This window comes from Canis lupus, chromosome 5, assembly GCF_003254725.2.
Source record: "Canis lupus dingo isolate Sandy chromosome 5, ASM325472v2, whole genome shotgun sequence".
NCBI classification, from domain to species: domain Eukaryota; kingdom Metazoa; phylum Chordata; class Mammalia; order Carnivora; family Canidae; genus Canis; species Canis lupus.
This window is the reverse complement of record NC_064247.1, coordinates 70675728-70697607: the sequence shown is the minus strand read 5'-3', so window position 1 is coordinate 70697607 and position 21880 is coordinate 70675728. Positions and strand designations below refer to the sequence as shown.

At 40.6% G+C, this 21880-nt stretch overlaps 1 protein-coding gene across 4 annotated transcripts in view; it reads left to right on the top strand.

Moving 5' to 3' along the window:
• GAN (gigaxonin) overlaps nucleotides 1-21880 on the top strand; it is a 60977-nt gene that overhangs the window by 22901 nt on the left and 16196 nt on the right. For 3 of the 4 annotated variants that reach the window (XM_025426954.3, XM_025426955.3, XM_035716598.2), the window contains exons 2-9: nucleotides 4396-4510; nucleotides 6888-7238; nucleotides 9240-9457; nucleotides 9674-9795; nucleotides 13195-13307; nucleotides 14553-14702; nucleotides 15575-15711; nucleotides 15948-16076. In XM_025426954.3, the coding sequence (XP_025282739.1) occupies nucleotides 4396-4510; nucleotides 6888-7238; nucleotides 9240-9457; nucleotides 9674-9795; nucleotides 13195-13307; nucleotides 14553-14702; nucleotides 15575-15711; nucleotides 15948-16076 (1335 nt within the window). The remainder of the gene's footprint in view (nucleotides 1-4395; nucleotides 4511-6887; nucleotides 7239-9239; nucleotides 9458-9673; nucleotides 9796-13194; nucleotides 13308-14552; nucleotides 14703-15574; nucleotides 15712-15947; nucleotides 16077-21880) is intronic. The other variant, XM_049110677.1, reaches the window with a different exon arrangement.

Below are 21880 nucleotides of genomic sequence, written 5' to 3'. Positions count from 1 at the left end.
AGACACTTGTAGCAATTTGACAAAGTAATTTTATGCTTATTGAATGAGATGATAAAACAATCAGGGCCTGCATTTCATGTGTCTTTTTTATTTCATTTTTCTAATAATCCATTTTTTAATTGAGGTATAATTGACATAACATTGTATTAGCTTCAGGTATACAACATAATGATTCTGTATTTGTTTACATTACAAAACAATCACCACAGTTAGTCTAGTTAACCTGTCATCTGACATAGTTATAAAACTTCTTCTCTTGTGATGAGAATTTGTAAGATGTACTCTCTTCGCAGCTTTTAAATACACAGTACAATATTATTAACTGTAGTCACCATCTGGTACATTATATCCCCATTATATTTTTACTACGTTTTAAAAAATACTCATGTGGGATGGATTAAAGTACCAAACATATCATGGGTGATTTGGGAAGCATCAATTAACCCCTTGCTACTCCGAGGGGTCTGGAGACCAGCAGCCTCTGTGCTGCCTGAGACTTTGTTACACATGCAGAAACACAGGCCACACTGAGACTGAGTCAAGAGCCCTAGATGATCCCTATGAACATTGGAGTTTGAGAAAGCCCATGCTTTCGTCCTTTCAGCATTGGACATGTGAGACTATAAAAGTTCCTCCTGCTGCTTCTGGTTCTGTTTCACTGTACCTGAGGTCATGCAGGAAAGAAACCATGTGACAGTGCTTGAGATATTTAAAGACCACTATCAATTCAAATGCTTATTTTACAAATAAGTGTTGAACATCTATTCTCTGTGAGCCACTGGGCTACACTGTAGGGTTACCATGATAAAGAGGACTCTGGCCTCAAGGAACTTAACAGTTAAATAAGGGAGTTAGGAAATGGGATATATACTTAAATGCCACAATAAAAACAGAATTTGACAAACCCATAATATAAAGTGTTTGGGAAATCTGTAGCAGAGAAATTATTTTTACCTACATGGAGGTAAGGGTGGAGGTGCAGCCTGTGACAGGGTGGAGCGATAAAGAATAACTTTGTGTGGAACTGGCATGTAAGCCATTCTTTACAAGATGGGTAGGAATGGAGTGTGCACAGATGGTACCAGGAAAGATCAGAACCAGGATAAGAAGAGGGAAAAGTTTGGGGGCAGGTGTAGGGATCTGAATTTAAACTGTACTTTTAGGTTTTATAATTTAGGCTTCAGATGTTTAGAGACTTGATGGTACAGTGATTGATTTTTCATGGGCTTTGAAAAAGGTCTGGTTTTAGAGAAGTCTGAAATGGTCCATACTTATATACAGGCATCTTTTTTCTGTCCTCTTAGCCATCTCTCACTGAGAGAGAAAACTTTACTCTTAATTATAAAAACATATGACAGTATAGTCAACTTCCAAAAAAATGGCAGTGAGCCAGTCACATGGTTGAAAACTGAAAAGGGACGGACAGACAGACAGCAAGGAAAGGTCTACTTGTAGCTCTGCCCCTAGTCTAGAAGGCTCCTCCTCCTTCCACCATCCACAACACGCACAGGCAGGCACAGCCAGCTCTTGTGTGAACATGGATTACTTTAAAACAAGAACAGCTCCAGTTCTAGGTTGAGGCTCTTCCACCTGAATATGTTCTGGAGTTACAGCCTTAAAATAGTTAGCCACTTTCTCAGTCTGGGTCTTGTCTGGAGAAAAAAGTCCACGCAGTAACTTCAGCAAAGAAAGCTTAATATAAAGAATTATAAACTACAACAAGAGATTTGGAGTAATGAGAGATCAGCTAGTAAGAAGAAAGGAAAACTTAAAAATACAGGAATAACCCATAGAAGAAGCAGCCACCACCGTGGGCTGAGCTCCAGATGTTTTAGACAGGGCACAGCCACACTCCCTGCATGGCAGGGAAATGGCACAGCTGGAACTTGCCAGAAGTCTGTCCCCTCGGGTGCCTGGGAAAACTGTTCATAAGAAGTGTCAAAACTGCCTGAGGGAATTCCAGGGGAAACTGCAACGGGCTGCTGGTGGCGGAGCACTGTAGGAGCTTCATGCTGGAAAGATTGGCTGCCTTATAGGAGCCTTCCAAGTTGCTAGACCAGAACCAAGAAGCACTGTCTTTCCAGCACTCCCTACTGAAAAGCTTAACATCATACCAGTTGACAAAAGAAAATTATTTAAGAGGCTCAGATCATTTTCACAGAGCATGTAAAAAGGAAGAATCAGTGATTGAAAAATATAAATAGTTATGACATCCTAAGTGAAAAATACCATGTGTGCTGCCAGAAAGACCACAGTGCATTTCAGACTTGGTCTTAGTCTTAGCACTTACATGATTTTTCTCTCTTGGTCGGGAATTGATAAAAAATTTTTTTCTTCACTTATTAAAAGTGTCAAGCATATAGATAAACCCTGGAGTGCAGCAAGCAGAAATGAAGTATCTTTCGAGTAAAACTATTTAGTTCGATAGGAACTGTAGAGGCAGGAATAGCAGACATGAAATAAGGAAAGAAACAAGGTTGTCTAAGTATCTTCTTCCTACCTCCAGATACATTATCCCATCAATTTCATCTTTGGAGTCTCCCAAGGCCCTTACTGGCAGCAGGATGGACTGGCTTTCTTCTGCTTGTAGATAGCTGCTGTCCTAGGCCCATTCTGCACCCTTCCCTGCATTGACTTCACTTCTTTCCTATGTTGGAACGTGTCTTTTCATTCCTGAAATCTTCCTCTTTCTTGATGTACACCTTTGTTTTGGGGGGGCACATTTTGTAGCAGCACATTGAGAAAGGTTGCATGGAAGATTGTTTGTTTTGAGACCATGTATGGCTGAAAATATCTGTTGGATCCTAACATTTGATTGGTAGTTTGGCTGGTTATAAAAATGTAGGTTGGAGGGACACCTGGGTGGCTCAGTGGTTGAGTGTCTGCCTTTGGTTCAGGGCATGATCCTGGAGACCCAGGATCGAGTCCTGCATCGGGCTCCCTGCATGGAGCCTGTTTCTCTTCCCTCTGCCTGTGTCTCTGCCTCTACTGTGTGTCTCTCGTGAATAAATAAATAAAATGTTTTTTTAAAAAATCTAGGTTGGAAAGAATTTTCCTTCAGAAGTTTGAAGTCCTGTGTTCTTGGGGCAGCCCTATATCCATAACTTTAGATCTTTCCCTTTAGGGCTGATTACATCCTCCAAAGAGTCTTCCAGTTTCTTGCCTGGAGAATATAGGTCTGGCTTTCAACATGTAAGAAGAGCAGAATTGAGGGGGGAAAATTGATGGTCTCAGCATCCAGTGTGTAAACACTATATTTGCTCTGTTTTTGGTACCATACACCCATCCTTGAATGTGCCTGATTATCCTCCTGTGGCCTACCCTCTGTTTGTAACTCTTCAGGATGTCAATCCGTTATCTTGCACTAGAGCTAGGTGGGGAGGGCCTTACAGGGAGTCACGTATATATGTGGAGGCAGGACCTGGGAATTCAGCTCCTTACTACCACTGGTCAACCTGTGTCTTTTTGGCTCATCTCTCACCCTCCTTCCACAGCTGCCTGATTTGACCAATTCTCAACCTTGAGGGCGTCGGGGGTGGGGGGGTTCTTAAGTGCAATTTAGATTGTGTATTAGCTTTAGTCAGTGCTAATTTACAAACATCTTTCAGATCTTGGGTAAGACCAATTCTTAAACAAGACACAAAAAACATTCACCATGAAAAATCATTCTTCAAATTACTCATGCCTTAAACAAATGTGCCAAGTCTGCCAAAGATTTAATACCAAGAATATGATAAAGAACTCATACACCTCCATATGAATAACTCAATTTTAAAAAATGAAAAAGAGATTTGAACTTAGCATGTGTTTCACAGAAGAGGAAACACATGTGACTGTAGACACGAAGAGATGTTTGACACTTGTATGACAGGGCAGTGCACACAACCACAAGGAGAGTGGTTTCGTGGGTACAGTAATATCAAGAAGCAAAGGAAAATCAAATAGGATTTAGGATGATAATTACTTCAGATGGGGAAAAGCAGAGAGATGAATAGTGAGAGGGTATGTTTGGGTAGAAGCAGGTTCTTTGTCAACTTCCTAGCTTTTGTTTTGGGTGGGAGGTTCGTGGGGTCCTTGTTACATTACTGAAAATAGATAATGAAATAATTTAAAAAAAAAAGCCTAACAGAGCTAGACTCCCAAGGTGAAGTAGAGATCCTTGCTTAGGTGGCTCTTAGTTCTATGGTTGTCTGTTTTGTTTTTTAAGAAGTAGTATTCTGAATCCTAGAACAAATGTTTTGTAGTCAGAAGTTATAAAATATATAAACTAACTACATTTCCTAGGCCGGGTTTATATGCTGATAAATATCTACCTTATGCTGAGTTTTAGTGCATAAATATTTATAGCTATTTCTGTTCTTTCATAGAAATTTTACATTTTTTTCCCTTTCTTAGGACAAAATTAAACTATAATCCTCCAAAAGATGATGGATCAACATATAAGATTGAACTTGAAGGGATATCGGTAATGGTTATGAGAGAGATCCTGGATTACATCTTCAGTGGGCAGGTATGATGAGACACACAGGGAGGAAGACGAAGTAGAGGCCTCTCAAGCTCAGGGTGAGGGTCTCCTTCATCCATTCTATGATCCAGCAACACCGTCCTCTTCATCTGTCATTGTCTGCGTGATGTATATCTCCTGCTGGGAATGGCACCCAACTGTTCTTCCAGGGCTCTGCTCTTAAAAGAAAAGCTGACTGAGTAAAATCTTAACCAGTCCCAGTTTTTGTATTTATCATTCCAAGCTCCACCTTCCATCATGAGATAGAAAGGAACTGGGATCACCTTTCATAGCTGTCTCTAAACCTTAATTCCCATCTTGCTCTGTACCCCATAGCTTGGAAAGGGGAGCTTCCTTGGGCAGAGGGAATTGTTTTATAGAAAAAAAAAAAAAAGAGTTTGAGATTCTCGCATATGACAGGCACCTGCATTGTATTTGTGATGCCTGGGTACTGTTGCTTCAGTAGGACCAATATCCCGGTTGCATCCCATTCTTGCTGATGTCCCTTTACTCTCTGTGCCCACCTATTTTGCTGGGGATTTAATGAAACCCAGGGAAGAAGGTTATAAATAATGAGACTTTCTTTTTCTTTGCCATCCTCAAGCCCCCAACCCCTGATTTTATGATTTAAAGTATAACATGAGGGCTCTTAAGAATAATCTTAGGTTGAACCAGAACTAGCTTTTTAACAGGAAGAGGTTAGTGTATCTTACGTGTGGTGATGTGAGAATGCATTTTATCTTTACTCTTTTTGAGAGCTTCTTTCCTGTTCTCTCCCTTATTCCTTCCTCATCTTACTTTACCTTTCTCATTTGTGAGAGCCTCATCCTACGTGTTTCCTAAGTATCCTAAATGTACTGCTTGCCTTCTCTGGATACATTCATTCAGTCAACTTTGGTGATTGTCATTCTTTTTGAAGCTTTTGGGTTAATTTCATGACACTATTCCTTCCTTTTCTCTGAACACTAGGTGGTGGGTGGTGCATGTAAGGTTATATGTATGATTGTTAAAAATGAATGCATTTAGATTAATTTTGGGACAGTCCTTAAAATACTGAAGATACTCAGAAGCATCAGGAAACTAGACTGAGGACCAATCCTCTTATCTAACTTTTAAAATCAGTTCAGCAGCAGCTATAACAACTCGTAAGCCAGTAATTGCATATACCTGTTCAGGCTTGGATTTGAATCTTGAAACCTTATTTACAGGTTGACTTCTGTGTTTTGTTCCCAATTTAAATTAATTATGGTTTAAGAAAAAAATAAACAAAAAAATTAATTATGGTTTAAAACCGTAGTTGCAACATAAATTATAACAAACTCCTTATCTGGCAGTTTAGTTTTATCAGGATGGAATGTAGTGATTTTCTCACATGCCTGTACCTGACTGGTGTACAGCTATCACTGTTTTGTGGCTGAATTTAATATGTCAAGTAAACAAGAAATTTTTTCTTACTTGTGACTTACTCGACACACTTCTTTCCACAGTTTTGTTGCTCAGTTTATAAGGTGATTGGCAGTCATACATTTTTTTCTATATCTGCGGTACACAATATATAAAATGTGGCAAAATGTTTCTTGCTGTACTGTACCCTGGAACCTCTCCTTCACATTTTCAAGTGTAGGACAACTGCCCATTCTTTGGGAAAGAAGAGTCTGACCATTGTGATTGTGGTAATATTCTAGAGGCTTGTTTCTTTAAATTGCCTTAGTGTTGCCTGCAAAAACTGAAGTGGGTGGATGAAGAAGCATTAGAAGATTAAGGAAAAGTGAAGTTCATAACGATAAACAAGAAATCTTACCTTAGGAGTTCCTTCCAGAAAGTAGATTTGAGACCAGAGTGTACGTGTTGCACTGAATGCAGTTTGGCATTTGGAATGAGGTCCTTGGGCAGCATGGCCCTCCCTTCTCCAAGGGGCTGATGTGGTGTGTCTGGCAGGCCATCTGGCAAAAAATGGAACGTGGTATATATCTAGAGGCAAGATTTGCCACAGTTCCAGTGCTAGTATTTAAAGAACTCCCTTTAGTTTACCACAGAAAGGAGAACTGTCCACCTCCTAATAAGCATTTCAGGCACTAAGGCCTAGAAGTAAACAATATGGACAGTGTACCCAGGAAGGGTTCATGATAGTTAATGTTGGTAAAGCAAGGAAAGTGCTGGGAAAACTCAACCGGCCATATTCTGTTCACAAGGTTTGAAGATTCACCGGTGCCCTCAAACTCCTTTTGAAAAAGATGACCTAGGTTGGACTGTGTGAAATTGCCAATATTTGATCATCTTTGACCTACAAAAGTGGAACTTTCATGTAGTTCCACCTAATAGGTTAGCAGTTTGGGCTTTAATACATATATTGAAATGTAAAGTATTTGTGATACTCCTGCAGATCCGGCTGAATGAAGATACAATCCAAGATGTTGTACAGGCAGCAGACTTGCTCCTGCTGACGGATCTTAAAACTCTGTGCTGTGAGTTTTTGGAAGGCTGCATTGCCGCTGAGAACTGCATTGGCATCCGCGACTTTGCACTCCACTACTGCCTGCACCATGTCCATTACCTTGCCACAGAATACCTGGAGACTCATTTCCGAGATGTCAGCAGCACAGAAGAATTCTTAGAACTCAGTCCTCAGAAACTTAAAGAAGTGATTTCTCTCGAGAAGTTAAATGTTGGCAACGAAAGATATGTGTTTGAAGCAGTAATTCGATGGATAGCACATGATACAGAACTAAGAAAGGTACCTGTGGTTTATAACATGGTCTGACTTTGCCTTTTTACTTACTTATTCCATTCATTCCTTCATTTATTTAGTCCAAAGTATAGATGTTCTGTCTCTCCCCTTCAACTTGAAAGGCTTACAAAGTTGTGATCTAAAAGATGTCTGGGGGCACCTGGCTGGCTCAGTCGACTGGCCTCCAACTCTTGATTTTGGCCCAGGTCATGATCTCAGGGTCATGAGATCAAGCCCTGCATCAGGCCCCACCCTCCCGACTTGGGATTCTCTCTCTCTCCTCTCTCTGCCCCTCCCCCTACGTGATGTCTCTTTCTCTCTCTCTCTCTGTCAAATAATAAAATCTCTTAAGAAAATAAAAGATGTCTGTGGTACATCTTTGCATAGTATCATTGAAGTGGTTGTTTTTTTCAGACCAGACTATAAAAGCTCATGTAACTCATAGCAATAAAAATATTAATACTTGTAAGGAACATAATATTGTTTGTGCATTGCCTTTAGTGGGAAAATTAATTTCAAGCTTGAGGTGTGGATTATAGAAATTCATTGTCCCCACTGTCTTGTTCAGCATCCATCCCTGTATCATTACTGGTGACCCATGCAGGAACTCTGATATAGGCAGCAGAGTGAGAGGGGGCACACACCGCTCTGGCAGAGGAGTGAGGGGAGTGGACCTCAGAAACCTCTGTGGTATGGGCTCTCCCGGGAGTGATTGATACCACTCAGCACAAAGCAGGAGATCACTCTGTAATGTGGCAATGCAATTTCCAGATGGGAAGGTTGTGGGAGCAACAACTGGGAAGGAAGGGTCTCAGAATTATCAGGCTTTAGAGCTAAACTATTACTACAGTGTGGGAGGGGGCAAAATCACAGACCTTTAAGTCTGGTATTTATAGACACCAGCTTCAACTACTATATTCAAAATAAGAAGGTTTTAGAGTAGTTTTAAAATGTATAATTGCATTGTTAATCATTCTCAGCAGCTGTTGATGTAGGTTTTAGTGAATATCTTGTAACTGTTAAAATTCTATCAGCCTATTTAGGAACTATGAGCTACTGTAATAGAGATGGAAACTGTTAGATCTGTAATGATATAGAAATACACACTCCCATATGATAGTAGTCTTGGCATAGTTAGCACAGCTAGCATTGGTTTTCCACGTTCATTGGGTAGATAAGGAAAGAGGATAAGAGAGTTCTGGATTCACTGCTGTTCATAGAGACCACGGTCACTAGCTGTCTCTTCCTTTCTTCTAGGGATGAGGTTGCCAGGGAAACAAGAGGTAGTTCTTCACCCTTTGATTAATCTGAACTTCATGCCTTAAGACCTCTTGGCTTTTGCCACTCAGGATATGGAATAGTATACCTTAAAATAACCATTCCAAAACCAAGAAAAGCTAGTCCCTAAGGACTTTGACCTCATGTATGTAGTATGTTGTATTCCATTATTTCAAATTTAATGACTGATCATGAAAGGTACATAATTCATATTATATGTGTTAGATATTTTTTAACAATAATATTTGAAGAAATACATAGTACTCAGGATTCTTCTGAACTTTGGCTTTTCTGTATTTTTCTTGTAATGTTAATGTTGATCCATTTTGATTATCTGTTCTACATAGCTATTACTACATATAATGTCCCCATGAATGTGATTTAACGCCCAGCACATCCAGCTATGTGAAATAAGGCCACTGCAGCCGAGTTCCAAGGTTTCCTATTGCTAAGGTGACCCTTTAGGGTGTAAAGAAAGCTGCTTGAAGCTTTTCCATGATACATCAAATATAAATCTGATTATTTTTTAAGTTAAATTTGTATTTATCGAGGCTATGGGGATGTAGAAAGGGCCAGTAAGGCATATTCAAGCAGTACTGGCATTTGTGACTTGCCTGCTGATAATCTGTTAACAATTTTAGCTTTCCATGAGTCAGAAAATGTATGTTCTAAGAACTGTGTGCTATGTCCTACATTTTTTTCTCCCATCCTTCCAACCCTCTTGTGCAGGTCCACATGAAGGACGTGATGTCAGCACTCTGGGTTTCAGGGTTAGATTCCAGCTACTTACGGGAACAGATGCTCAATGAACCATTAGTACGAGAAATTGTCAGAGAGTGCAACAACATACCACTGAGCCAGCCACAGCAAGGGGAGGCCATGCTGGCAAACTTCAAGCCCCGGGGCTACTCTGAGTGCATTGTGACTGTTGGTGGAGAAGAAAGAGTGTAAGTATGGATGTGAATCGTTTCAAAAGTCATAAAAGGGAAGAGCTATTTCCGTGTAAACAGGAATTCGTGGTATTTTTTGGTATCTAAGCATAATAGCAATAGATTTTTTTTAAAATGTTTTAAACATTTTTAGAGCAGTAAAACTAGTCATAGTTATTATGAGCAAAACTATATAAAACACATTAACTGCTAATCAATTATTTATTTCCTTAGTTCACGGAAACCAACAGCAGCGATGCGATGTATGTGCCCTCTTTATGACCCTAATAGGCAGCTTTGGATTGAACTGGCCCCTTTAAGCATGCCAAGAATTAACCACGGAGTTCTCTCAGCAGGTACCATTCTGTGGTCAATTTTACTTAAACACAAGATCGAGTAATATGTAATTTTAGGGTTGTACAGAATGACTCGAAACCTTTTTAGAGATTTGATTTTAATTTTAAGAAATAATATTATCTCTATGATGACATCTTCTGTGTGGCTCTAGCTTTCAGGACTTTGTGAGGAGAAGAATGTCTTCTGCCGGTCTTTATTGTTCCTGAATCTTTAATATGTAGCTATTTTTAAGACTTTAGTACAGGAGCATTTTACTTGATGACTTAACTGATAGAACAGTATTCAGTGACTCTTACGACCTGTTAGCTGTATGGCCACACCTAGAACACAGAATTCCTTTGAGCCTTGATAATCCCGTTTTTGAAATTCGTGCAATTTAAAGTAACTGTATGAAAAATAGAAGCGTTATGTAAAAGCAGACATTTCATGTGAGACTTTAGAAAATACTACTTACATTAGCAATTTCTTCAGGTTATTTTACTACAGAAAGTTGTTTCTCTTGACCTTCGCAAGTAGGAAACAGCTCCACATCAGCCAAAGCTCTCACTCAAGAAGGTGATAGAAAAGGTTGTACTTGCTGCCTTCTGACTGCTGCCTTTCTCTTCACCTTGCTGTCTTGTTTTGGGTTCACCCACAAGTGCTATTTCACTAAACTCTAATTATTCTCAGTAGTCTTCCAACTATTATCAATAGTCTTCCTGGAATCCTTTATATTTTATAGTCTCTGCTTTCCCACTAATGTTATTTTAAAGATTTTGAAAGCTATACCATACCATTCCATATTATAGAAATGGCTGAAGCTATACTGTAGTACAGAAATGGAATCATTTTATTGGTTCCAAGATTGTTAAAGTTATTGTCAGTAATAAACGGGATGCAGTTGTGTAGCCAACAGAATGTGAGTCTGATTTCCTTGTTCTCTCTTCTCAGAATTAGCTTTCTTACATTTTATATTTCCATAATATGTGCATTTATTCATAATTTCCACACGCACACTCCTACCACAATGGTTCCTGTGTCACAGATTTTCCAAGATTTCCTACAGGAGTTGGTACTTTAAAAACATTGAACAGTGAGGATGGGGTTGTGTCCAATTGTAGTGAGTTGAAACTGTGACATGACCTAGTGGTTCCTACTTATCCTGCCTGTACTGTGTTTCTTGCTTTCCTGCCTTTTTTTCCAATTGATGGACTTTTTTTTTTTTTTTTGGTTATTCACTTTGTTCTCTCTCTTACAGGTTAGAAGTTATATCCTTTGTATTCCTTTGAAAGTCATAGTAGATACCATAGCCTGTATTCTTAAGTTACAAAAGCCTAAGTGCATTTCTACTCTTTTTCATGTTTCACAGGCTTGCAGCATTAAAATGTATGACTATTTATGAATAAGTATCTGCATATGAACATGTTTTATTCATCTGTGTTTTGAATATGTATATATCTATAGAGTGTTTAGATTTACCCACACATTCACCAGTTTCTTTGTTTTTCCTTCTTATTCCTCAGACTTTCTATTATTTTCCTTCTCTCTGAGGTCTATGTTTTTGAATTTCCTTTATTCTGGGTCTATTGGTAGCAAACACTTTGATTTCTTTAACAATGTCATTGTTTTGCCTTCATTCTTAAAGGATACCTGTGCTAGATACAGAATTGTAGGGCATCTTGACTCTGGCTTGGCCTTTCCTCAAATCTGGAAAATTCTTACTCATTTTTACATCTTCAGATATTGCCTCTGCTCTGTTGTCCTCTCTCCTCCTGCCTTCATTTTGTTTTGTTTTCCATGTTTTTGCCTCTCCATGTTTTGCCTTCTTGATGGTTTCTTTTTTTGGATGGATTTACCCTCCATTTAATGAATTCTCTTTGTGACAGATCTGCCATTAAACCCATCTATTGAATTTTTTTAATTTTATGTTTTTTTCTTTTTTTATTCCTAGAGATTCTCTTTAAATCTTTTTCAGATCTCCTGCGGCACTTCTGTAGTTCCTTTTTCCAAGATTTCTCTAAAAATTTGTCTTTCAGGGGGCACCTGGGTGGCTCAGTTCAGTTAAGTATCTGTCTTCAGCTCAGGTCATGATCCCACAGTCCAGGGATTGAGCACCACATTGGGCTCCCTGCTCAGTTATGAATCTGCTTCTCCTTTTGCCTTTGTCCCTCCTCCCCACTCATGCTCTCTCTCCATATCTCTGTCTCTCTCTCTCTCTCTCTATCTCTCACTCAAATAAATAAAATCTTTAAAAAAATTTTTTCTTTCAGTAAACATAGTAAGCATTGTTATTTTATCATCTCTTTGGTTAGTCCAGTGTTTGAAATTTGAAGTCGATGCAAGACTGCTTCCTATTGTCTGCTGTTGCCAGTTCTTCATAGAGTCTAGTTTCTGTGTCCTAATATCTTTGGCTGGGTATTGATCATTTTATTAAAAATTATTTGTATGAATAATTTGATACTTTAAAATCTTAGAATATTAAAATCTAAAGATTAGATAAAAATACTTTCTTCCACACAGGTTTTATATTTGTTTCTTCCAGTTGCCTATAAACACTGAAAATTTGGAATTGAATTACTGTAAATTAAATTCAAACCTTGAGGGTCTCCTCGACAAGGAAGGAGACTTAAATCTAGGTGTTCTGGTTCCTGTTGAACTTTGGAGAGGCTCTGCTACCAGAAGTCACACTTCCTGTGGGCCTAGGGTTTTGATTTTTGTCCCTCTCATGCCCTCAAAAGGTGGGAAGGTTGGAAATTATAAGAAAGGTTGGAAATCTCCCAGATTGGCAAATGTACTTAGAGCAAAATGGTTTTCATGGGTGGTAACCTCTCCGGCTCACTCTTTTCCTTTCAGCTTTATCATATTGCCCTGTTGGCTTCTTCTCTTTTAAGATTATTTTATTTCAAAATGTTTTGTCCTACAGTTTAGCTGTTTTGCACAAGAGTTGGTACAAATAACCTACCTAATCCACCATGACCTAAAATAAGAAGTGCAACAGTGACTCTTAGATCCTGTTTTGAATTTGAAGCACATACAGGTGCCCTGGATCTGAGCACTCCTGGGTCTTGAATGAACAGATGTGGGCTGTGGATCAGAAGTTGTTTGAGAATCACAGGGAGAATAGAAATAGATGGAGCTGCTTGGTGTCTGTGTGGGTAGTGCCAATCTTGGTTGTACACTGTAGGGTAGTAGGAATCCACTCAGATGTGGAGTGATATAAAATGGCCAGAGTGACTCACAAACGTGAATTAGCCTCTCTCACCAAGGATCAAATGAATTGTGATGAAGACCTCAAATCCACTCTTATCATTAGAGTAGTTGCCTCCACATAACTCCCTACAGCTGTGGCATTTATATTCAGCAGGAGATGGAAATTGAAGAAAGTTTCATCTTTCCTGTGTCTTGTTCTATTTTTGCAGAGGGATTCTTGTTCGTATTTGGGGGCCAAGATGAAAATAAGCAGACCCTGAGCTCAGGAGAAAAATATGACCCGGATGCAAATACATGGACGGCATTGCCACCAATGAATGAGGTAAGACGTTCTTTTTCATTAGTTTGGTAGTGTATCTTTCCTTTTGCACTTTTGTTTTGTGTCTGTGTTCATGTAAGGAAAGAAGTGTAGGCCCTGCCACAGGCCCCTGCCCACCATGCTTGTACCCACTGCCTTAGCTCTCCTCTCTGTGCCTGCCTTTGCTCCATCAGACCTCCTATGGTTCCTCAAACCTACACACACACTTGCTTTGGGACCTTTGCCAGACACCATCGTAGCTCCCTCCCTCCTTCTGTTGGTGTGTGTGCATGGGGCACTTCCCAGGTAGGCTTTCCCTCCCGCCCCTCAGTGCTCTCCCATCTCTGCCCACTTTCTTTCTCTTAACGTCACATGGCACCTTTCACATACTGGGTATTTTTTAATTGTTCACATAAACTCCTTGATGGCGGGGGATTTTGTCTGTCCGCTGAGGACTCTGCTCTCAGCACGAAAATAGCTCTGGGCACCAAGGGGAAGGACTCTAAGCAAATATTCATTAACAAATGACCCCTCAGGCTTCCGTCATTCTAGATAGCTGTAGCAGGAGCCTGGCCCGCCTCCCCATGCCTCTCCCAGCCTCAGGCAGTGCCTGAGCTGTGGTTCCTCCTTTCACACACTAGCTGGGAAACACTCAACTACAGCCCACTGCTAAACGCAGATAGTTTTATTGAACCAGAAGGTAATAGTTGTTCCTATTGTTCTGAGCTGTTGTAAGTAGAAAATTATAATTCCACCAGTGAATTTATCGTGTAGGTGATTCCCTTGTTCCAAAACACACCTGAAAAAAAAAAAAAAAAAAGGGGATCCCTGGGTGGCGCAGCAGTTTGGCGCCTGCCTTTGGCCCAGGGCGCGATCCTGGAGACCCGGGATCGAATCCCACGTCGGGCTCCTGGTGCCTGGAGCCTGCTTCTCCCTCTGCCTGTGTCTCTGCCTCTCTCTCTCTCTCTCTGTGACTATCATAAATAAATAAAAAAAAAAAAAAAAAAAAAAAAAACACACCTGAGTTGGGTTCTGTCTCTTATGGCAGAAGGGTGAGCCGCTAGGGCAATCACAGATACCAGAGAGAGATGGTTTTGAGCATGGCACCTCTTTGTTGGAACTCTGGAATACCTGTCGTTGTTACTAAATGCATGGATATCTAAAATAAATAAATAGATAGATAGATAGATAGATAGATAGATAGATAGATATCTGCTTTTAGTCTGGGAGTTGGCCTTTTGTATACAGAGATCTTTGATGTCTTTTCAGCCACGACATAATTTTGGAATTGTGGAGATAGATGGCATGCTGTACATTTTAGGAGGAGAGGATGGTGAAAAAGAGCTAATTTCCATGGAGTGTTATGACATTTATTCCAAAACCTGGACAAAGCAACCTGATTTGACCATGGTTAGAAAGGTGAGAACCATATCTTGTAATTACAAATTGGGCTTTGAAATTAGCATTTCTTCCTTTCCCACATTAGCCTTTTAGTACGATCGATAGTGTTAAAAGAACTCATGACTTCTGTCCCTGTCAGTGGCTTGCCTTCATTATCATCAGCTGTACACCATGATAGGAGATGGAGTGTGTGTGAGAGCTTATCCTGATGGTAAGTTCTCTGCCACACGCCTGTGCTTGACAAATGCTTTGTGAACACCCTCACTTGGGAAGCAGCCAGGTCTTCCAAACCTATTTTCTTAATCATCATGCAGGCCTGAGGAGAAAACAGTCTACAGGTAAACATGGCCATTGCACCAGGAGTAGAGTGAAGACATGGCTCCCGTTAGCTGTTTAGAGAGTGATCTGTCTTACTCTCATTCTCTGGTGTGGGAGGGAGGGGCTCTTCTTCACAAGGAAACTTCGTCCAGTCCTGTGGGGATTTACACTTCGGCTACTGTGTTCCTGCTCTCCCTCTCAACTCAGTTGATGCAGGAATTGAGTGACATGTTGCTCAACAGAATCTAAATATTGGAATCTGCAAATAGTGGTGAAAGAATGGAGAGACTAGAGAAGTCCTTAAAAATTAGGGACATAAAAAAAAAAATAGGGACATTTACATATGTCACTGAATGCATTTGTGTCAGATGGAGTTAACGAACAGTACATGTATTACCTCCTCTTCTTGTTTTTAAAATCCTGTGTTTGTAATATTGGAAAGCACCATAGATTTACTATTAGAAATCGAATCCTTTCCCAGACACTCTACGGTGCTCTCCAGACTAGAGTTAGTATTTGTCTAATATGAATAATTAAGTGTTGCCTCCCTGCTTCTTACTTTCTTCTTCCAGATCGGCTGCTATGCAGCTATGAAAAAGAAAATCTATGCCATGGGTGGAGGATCATATGGAAAGCTCTTCGAATCTGTGGAATGTTATGACCCAAGGACCCAGCAGTGGACTGCTATCTGTCCGCTAAAGGAGAGAAGGTACAAGAATGTGGATGTGGACTTTGTAGGTGCCCTCTTTCATTCAAATAAACTTTTCACTTGACTTGGTATTTGGTTTCTATAAAAGTAAATGAATAGTCCATCTCCTAAAAAGGCAGACCCACATATTCATGAAACCCTGAATGTTGCAGCGTTAAAACCAGCGTAAGAGGAGTTTGGGAATCAGGCTGTGAGTTATAAATCCAGCAGCTAATATGCTCCGTGTGGCCTTTCAGATTTGGAGCTGTGGCCTGTGGAGTGGCCATGGAACTGTATGTGTTTGGGGGAGTCAGAAGTCGTGAGGACATCCAGGGGAGTGAGATGGTCACGTGCAAGTCGGAATTCTATCATGACGAGTTTAAAAGGTAAGTATGAGCAGTTTCACATAACTTGTGCGACTTTTCCTTTCTGCTTTCAAAGTCGTGTCTTAGATTAGTTTTGTTTTCAAGTTACTTGACTGAATTATCCTATTTAGGACATTATACCTAATGCCTACTAGAGGTTTAATCAGAGACTTGAGAAGTATTTGTAGCTTAAAACCATAAGAAAGTGTTTCTGACATGTATATCAAACCTTGAGCCTTGGTTGTTTGAAATCGTTGTTGGCTCCATCTGGCTTTTAGGAAGGAGAAAGCTAACTCCTTAACCTGGTATATAAGGCCTTCTGTGATAGGGCCTTTCTCTATTCTTTCTGCTACTGTTCAACACAGATGCTTCACTTGAGTTATACTGAGCATCGTTTTTCCCCAAAACATGTTATGATGATCTTAGCTCTATGTCTTTGTATTACTCCTTTTGTCTAAAGTTTCCCTTCCAATATTTATCCAGTTAATACAGCCTCTTCCAAAACTATGCTTAATCACCATTGCTAGAGAAAGCCTTCTAACATCTCCTAGTCCAGTTTAGGCTCCTCCATCTGTGATCCCCTAACATTCAGTTCATGTCTCTTGCATTGCAATCGTTAACCATAAGATTCTTGAGGGCAAGGTTCAGCTCAGCTGTCCACAGATCCTTATCTCCAGCATCGTCCCTGGCCTGTGTTAAACGCTTGACAGAAAGTTGATTCAGTGGGTGAAGTGTGGGGTCACAGAGCACAGAGTCTTAAAACATCTGACTGGTTGCCGTACTCGTCCTGTAGAGTAGCCACCCTCCCACCAACCTCCTTCCCTTCTCTCCTCCCACAGGATTTATTGTGGTAACCACTAAACTGGACTATTTAAACCCTACAGGGAAATGGTCATGTAAAAATTCATCTTGTTACAGTATTTCAACCCTGTCACCAGTAGGGGGTGCTAGAAGGCAATGTTTAATTTCATGTTTTCCATTAGGGCAAACCATGAACAGTTACTTTAGAAATATATGTAAATGTTATCTAACTTTTAATGTATTTTAAATTGAGGATATTTGTATAGCCTCTCTAGCCCCTCCCCCATGAATTACAGGGGTAGACCCTCTTAGGAGAACTTATTAGACAAAGTATGAGAGCAATTTAGAGAATGTCTGCTATGGTGGGGGCAGGACAGAATTTTGGACTTTTCTACATCTCTCTTGATACCTTACTGTGGGTGCTAACTGTCCAAGGTATAAAGTGGCATGTTAACTCCTCCCCAAGCGAATCTCAAGACTGCTCAGCGTCGTTTATAAGCAGTGGTTATTTCAGCTGGGTGGTAATCCCAGATCCAGGGATCAAGCCCCACTGGCAGGCTCCCTGCTCAGTGGGGAGTCTTGCTTCTCCCTCCCTCTGCCTGCCACTCCCCCTGCTTTTGCTTAGCACGCTCTCTCTCGCTCTCTCTCAAATAAATAAATAAAATCTTTTTAAAAAATTAAAAATATAAGCAGTGGTTAGTGTGTTTGGTTTCCCATAAAATACTGACTTGTGCTTTCTTCACAATGACTGAGCTACTGTTTGGGCAGTGTGAACTAGAGGCTGCCCCTTGTTTGCTGGAGTAATCAAGGCCACTTAGGTATTCCTCACCCTACCCTGTCTCCATTTGTATATAGGACTTAAAATCTGGCTGCAGAGTTTCTCAGTCTGCCCCTGACGTGCAATAAATTGCTAGAACTTTTATATTTCTGTCAGGTTGTTCCAAATTAATAGTTGATAAGCTTTAAATATAAGCTTATTACTTGCTTTCAGTTCATAAGTATTAGACATAAGAGTATGGCTCCTTCCTTGCTACTTAAAAGCACTTCCAAATAAATTCATGGATCATTAGTTTCTTTTTTTGGATCCAGTATTAGTTATTAAAGTAAGCTGTAGGCCCAGTGTGGGGACTGGAACCCACAACCCTGAGATCAAGAGTCATGTGTTTTACCAACTGAGCTAGCCAGGTGCCCACCAATGTTAGTTTTTAGGTAATAGAATGAAGAAAGCTATATTTCTTTTGTCAATATAACATATAGGATTCTTGTTTATATGATGCAGACATAAACACCAAGTGCCACATACTAACTTATTTGTAACTCATTCAGTCTTCAAAACAACTATCTGAGTCCCTATGTGCTCTTTTTATTCCTACTTTAAACCAAAACACAGGTTAAGTAATGTGCCAAGAGACACAAAGGTAGCAAGGAGTTTGAACTCTGGCCCCAGGGTCCATCTCTTCAGCCACCACACTACATTGCATTAAAAATACAGGCTTTCCTGTAAATATCTATAGGAAGAAAATAACATACAGCAGTAGTTTATTTCTTAAAAGAGCAGATGTTTCCAAGTATGTTATATTTGCGTACTGTTGAAACTGTTGCCAGATGAGCAATCTGTATTAGATTGGAGACCATTTATTGTTTTTAAGTAATCTCTTGTCTTTCCTGTCTTTGTTCCCTATTTTTAGGTTAAAACTTTCCTGGAAAAATGCCATATCTTATTTTCTGTGTTTCTGACTAAAAACAAAATGGTTTGAAGGAAAGCAAAGAAATTGCCATAAATTACATCATGTCATAGTAACAACTTAATATACCCAGAATGACAGGCAGTCTCTGTTCCCGGTGTCTCTGCTCTTTCACTGATACCACCATCCTCCTAGTTATTCATACTCAAAAAAAGCTCATTGTTGATTCTCTCCCATGCTACATGTCTTATCAGCTGCCAAGTCTTGTCTTCTTTTTTAGACTCTGGAATATTTTCCACGTCACCCACCTTCATTTCTCTGCTCCTGCCCTACTGTGTTCACTTTCTCATGTGTGCAATGGCATTAGCCTTATAACCTGTCTTCCTGTGCATTTGGCCTGTTTGTGTTTTTGAAAGATTGATCTGACTTTGGTCATTTCATTCTCCTCTTGGAAACTCTGGGTATTCCCCCATTGCTTACCAAACAAAGATAATAGTATGTAGCCTCCTGCTGGAGCCCTCTGTTGTCTGAGGTTAAGAGAAATGTTCAGTCTTTTCCAGTCTCTTCCTTCCTGTTGTCCTGCACTCCAGCTCACCTCTTAACCCATCTTGTGTTTGACTGCCTCCATGCACCTGCTCAGCCTGGATTCCCACCTTTTGCTTCTATAGGACAGTCATGGTGACTGTTGGAGTCAAGGCCTGTCAGTTTCATCTTTTGATCCCTGAAGGTATAATTGAGCAGACACACTTGACAACCAGTAGAATCTTGTGGTGGTTCTCTGACCCAAGGCTTGGGGGCCATTACAGTAGGAAGGATAGCATGGAAATCACTATAACTTTCCTTTCCTACCGTGACAGAAAACCAGAAACAGTTCCACATCCTTGAGGAAGTTAGAGTAATTAGTGCCACCATCAAAAACTTGAAAATGCAAGAGTAGGCAGCTATTAACCCAGCTAATGCTTTGTCTTGGCACCAATTTGCAAGGATCACCAGAAGCAGTTTGCCCTGCAGGGCCAGCAGTACCCCTGCACTGTCTGGCCTCAGGCCTATGTTGGTTCTACTGTCTACTGTATGTTAGTCCAGGAACATTTTGATCACCTTCGTGTTCCTTTAAAGCATCATATTGATCTCCCCATTGACATTATGGTGTTTGGATCGATGGTTAGGAAGTAGCAGGTACTACAGATGCCTTTGTAAGAGATGAGGAGCTGAACCACTCTCCTGACAAATCTGTTTCAGCCACAGTCCAGTCAAGAGACAGAAACCACATCAGTACCCTGAACAGGGAAAATTTAATTCATGTAATTATAAACTAGTAAGAGGTGGTTAACTGCTAACTGATGAAAGAGAGCTCTGATGAACGCAAAAATTGCTACTGTGAAAAACGCAGCTACTACTGTCTTTAGAGCTGAGGGAAATCTCCTAAGAAGGAGCAAATTGTGAAGAGACATCCCCCCACCCTGCAAGGGTGTGGTGTGGCCAGTGCATGCAGGACGCTGCGTGTTGGGTGGCAGAGAACTTCACTGAGGACCCGCACCTCTGAGTCTCCTGCACACTTGCAGGCAGCAGCTGATGGGAGGAAGGACAAAGGCATACCAACTCCAGGAAAGAAACCCTTCATGCTGCCTGGCCTTGCAGTCCCTCCGGTGCCCTCTATTCGCAAAGCCTACCACTGCATTTATCTTTTCAAGGCTGTTTTTCCACTTTGTTCTGCCTTCCATTGTCATCTGCTCTTGTCCATATGATTTCCTTCCTTTTACTTTCTTTGGGTTTATTCTGTTCTTCCTTTACCAGCTTCTTCAGGTAGAATTTTAGATTTTTTCATTTCTTTACTGAAATCTCCCATCTTTTCATCATAAACATGTTTTCCTTTCTCTTTTGAATGTAGTTCTGGTAGCCACATTCGAGTTGCCACCTGATAGATAATCCCAGCATTTGGTCATCTTGGAGTTGGCATCTGTTTATGGTTTATTCTCTTGAGAATGGGTTCTCATTTTTCTGGCTTTTCTTTTGTTGAGTAATTATGGGTTACATCCCAAACATCGTGAATGGCACATTGCTGAGGCCCTGACATCTCTTCTGGCACTTCAGAGCATTACACGGAGAGTTTCAACAGGCCTCCCTCGCACCTGCCTAGGCTCCTGGCTGGCTGTCACACTGCTGCACATGGCGGTTCCAACCTCTCTTCAGTTCTATAAGCCAGCCTCAGTTACAAGCACTCATGACTCTGGGATTGAAGACTTGAGACAAGTGCATATGTATAAAATTAGGCATCCTTCTCTGGCTCTCCTCTTTCTGAGACTTGTATTCACTCAGGAGATTCTGGTTGCCTCAAGACATTCTGCCCTGATTCCAGTGACCACAAAGACGGCAGGATTTTTCTCCAGGGGTTGCAGCCACCTGGAGCTGCCAGTGTCACCCTGCCTTTGGTCAAAGCTACCGAAGATGCAGAAACTCCCTTCGTGTGTGTTGCTTCTTCAACTTTCACTTTTTATCTCAAACCTGCCTGCTTTTTCTCAGTCTTCAGAGCCCTCAGGCAGTTGTCTTTTGTATCTTGTCCAGAGTTTGTAGCTGCTTCTTGCAGGACAGTCAGCCTGCGGAGAGTTGCTTTCTCCCTGGCCAGAAGCAGAAACCTCTGTCCTTCCTTCTCCTCTCCAGTTGATTGCTATCCCTACCCCAATCTCTCCTTGCCTGTCTTTCCCTCCTGCTCTGCTCTTGCCAAAGCTCGCTGCTACAAACCAGGCTATATTCTAAAAATCTCCTGCACAATGGACATTGCTAATTCTAAGTTACCAGAGGACACGTCTTGTAGCCTCAGGTCCTAATAAGGCCATGTTTGGAAACATTGGAACTAAGGGGATACTATTGCTTTCATCCGTTACAAGCATGACTGCTACTTACTGATGCCCACTTGGTGCTAGATAGTATGTGAAGTATTTTGCACTGGCCATGTCATGTCATCGCCACAGGTCACTGGATGTTAGTGGTGGTGTTTGGTATCCCCACTTTATAGATGACAGCTAAATTGTCTAAGGTCAGCGAGGTGATAGATGGCAGAGAAAGAAGGCAAAGCCATATACCTTTTATACCTGCTTTAAAAGCAGCGGCTAAATACATGATGCAGTTAAGTTTTTATGTTAGTTTCATTTCATTTGAACCCTTAGCATTATAGGAAATAGATCAGCTAGGATTATTTTTCTGAAACTCAGGAACTCTGAGTCATTGATCTGCTTTGGACCAAATTTGGTAGATCATCTACATAGACTGGTTTCTTGAGCTCTGTTTAATTATTCCTGGGAGGAATAATGTGAGATTCTCAACTCTACAAAATTATGCCAA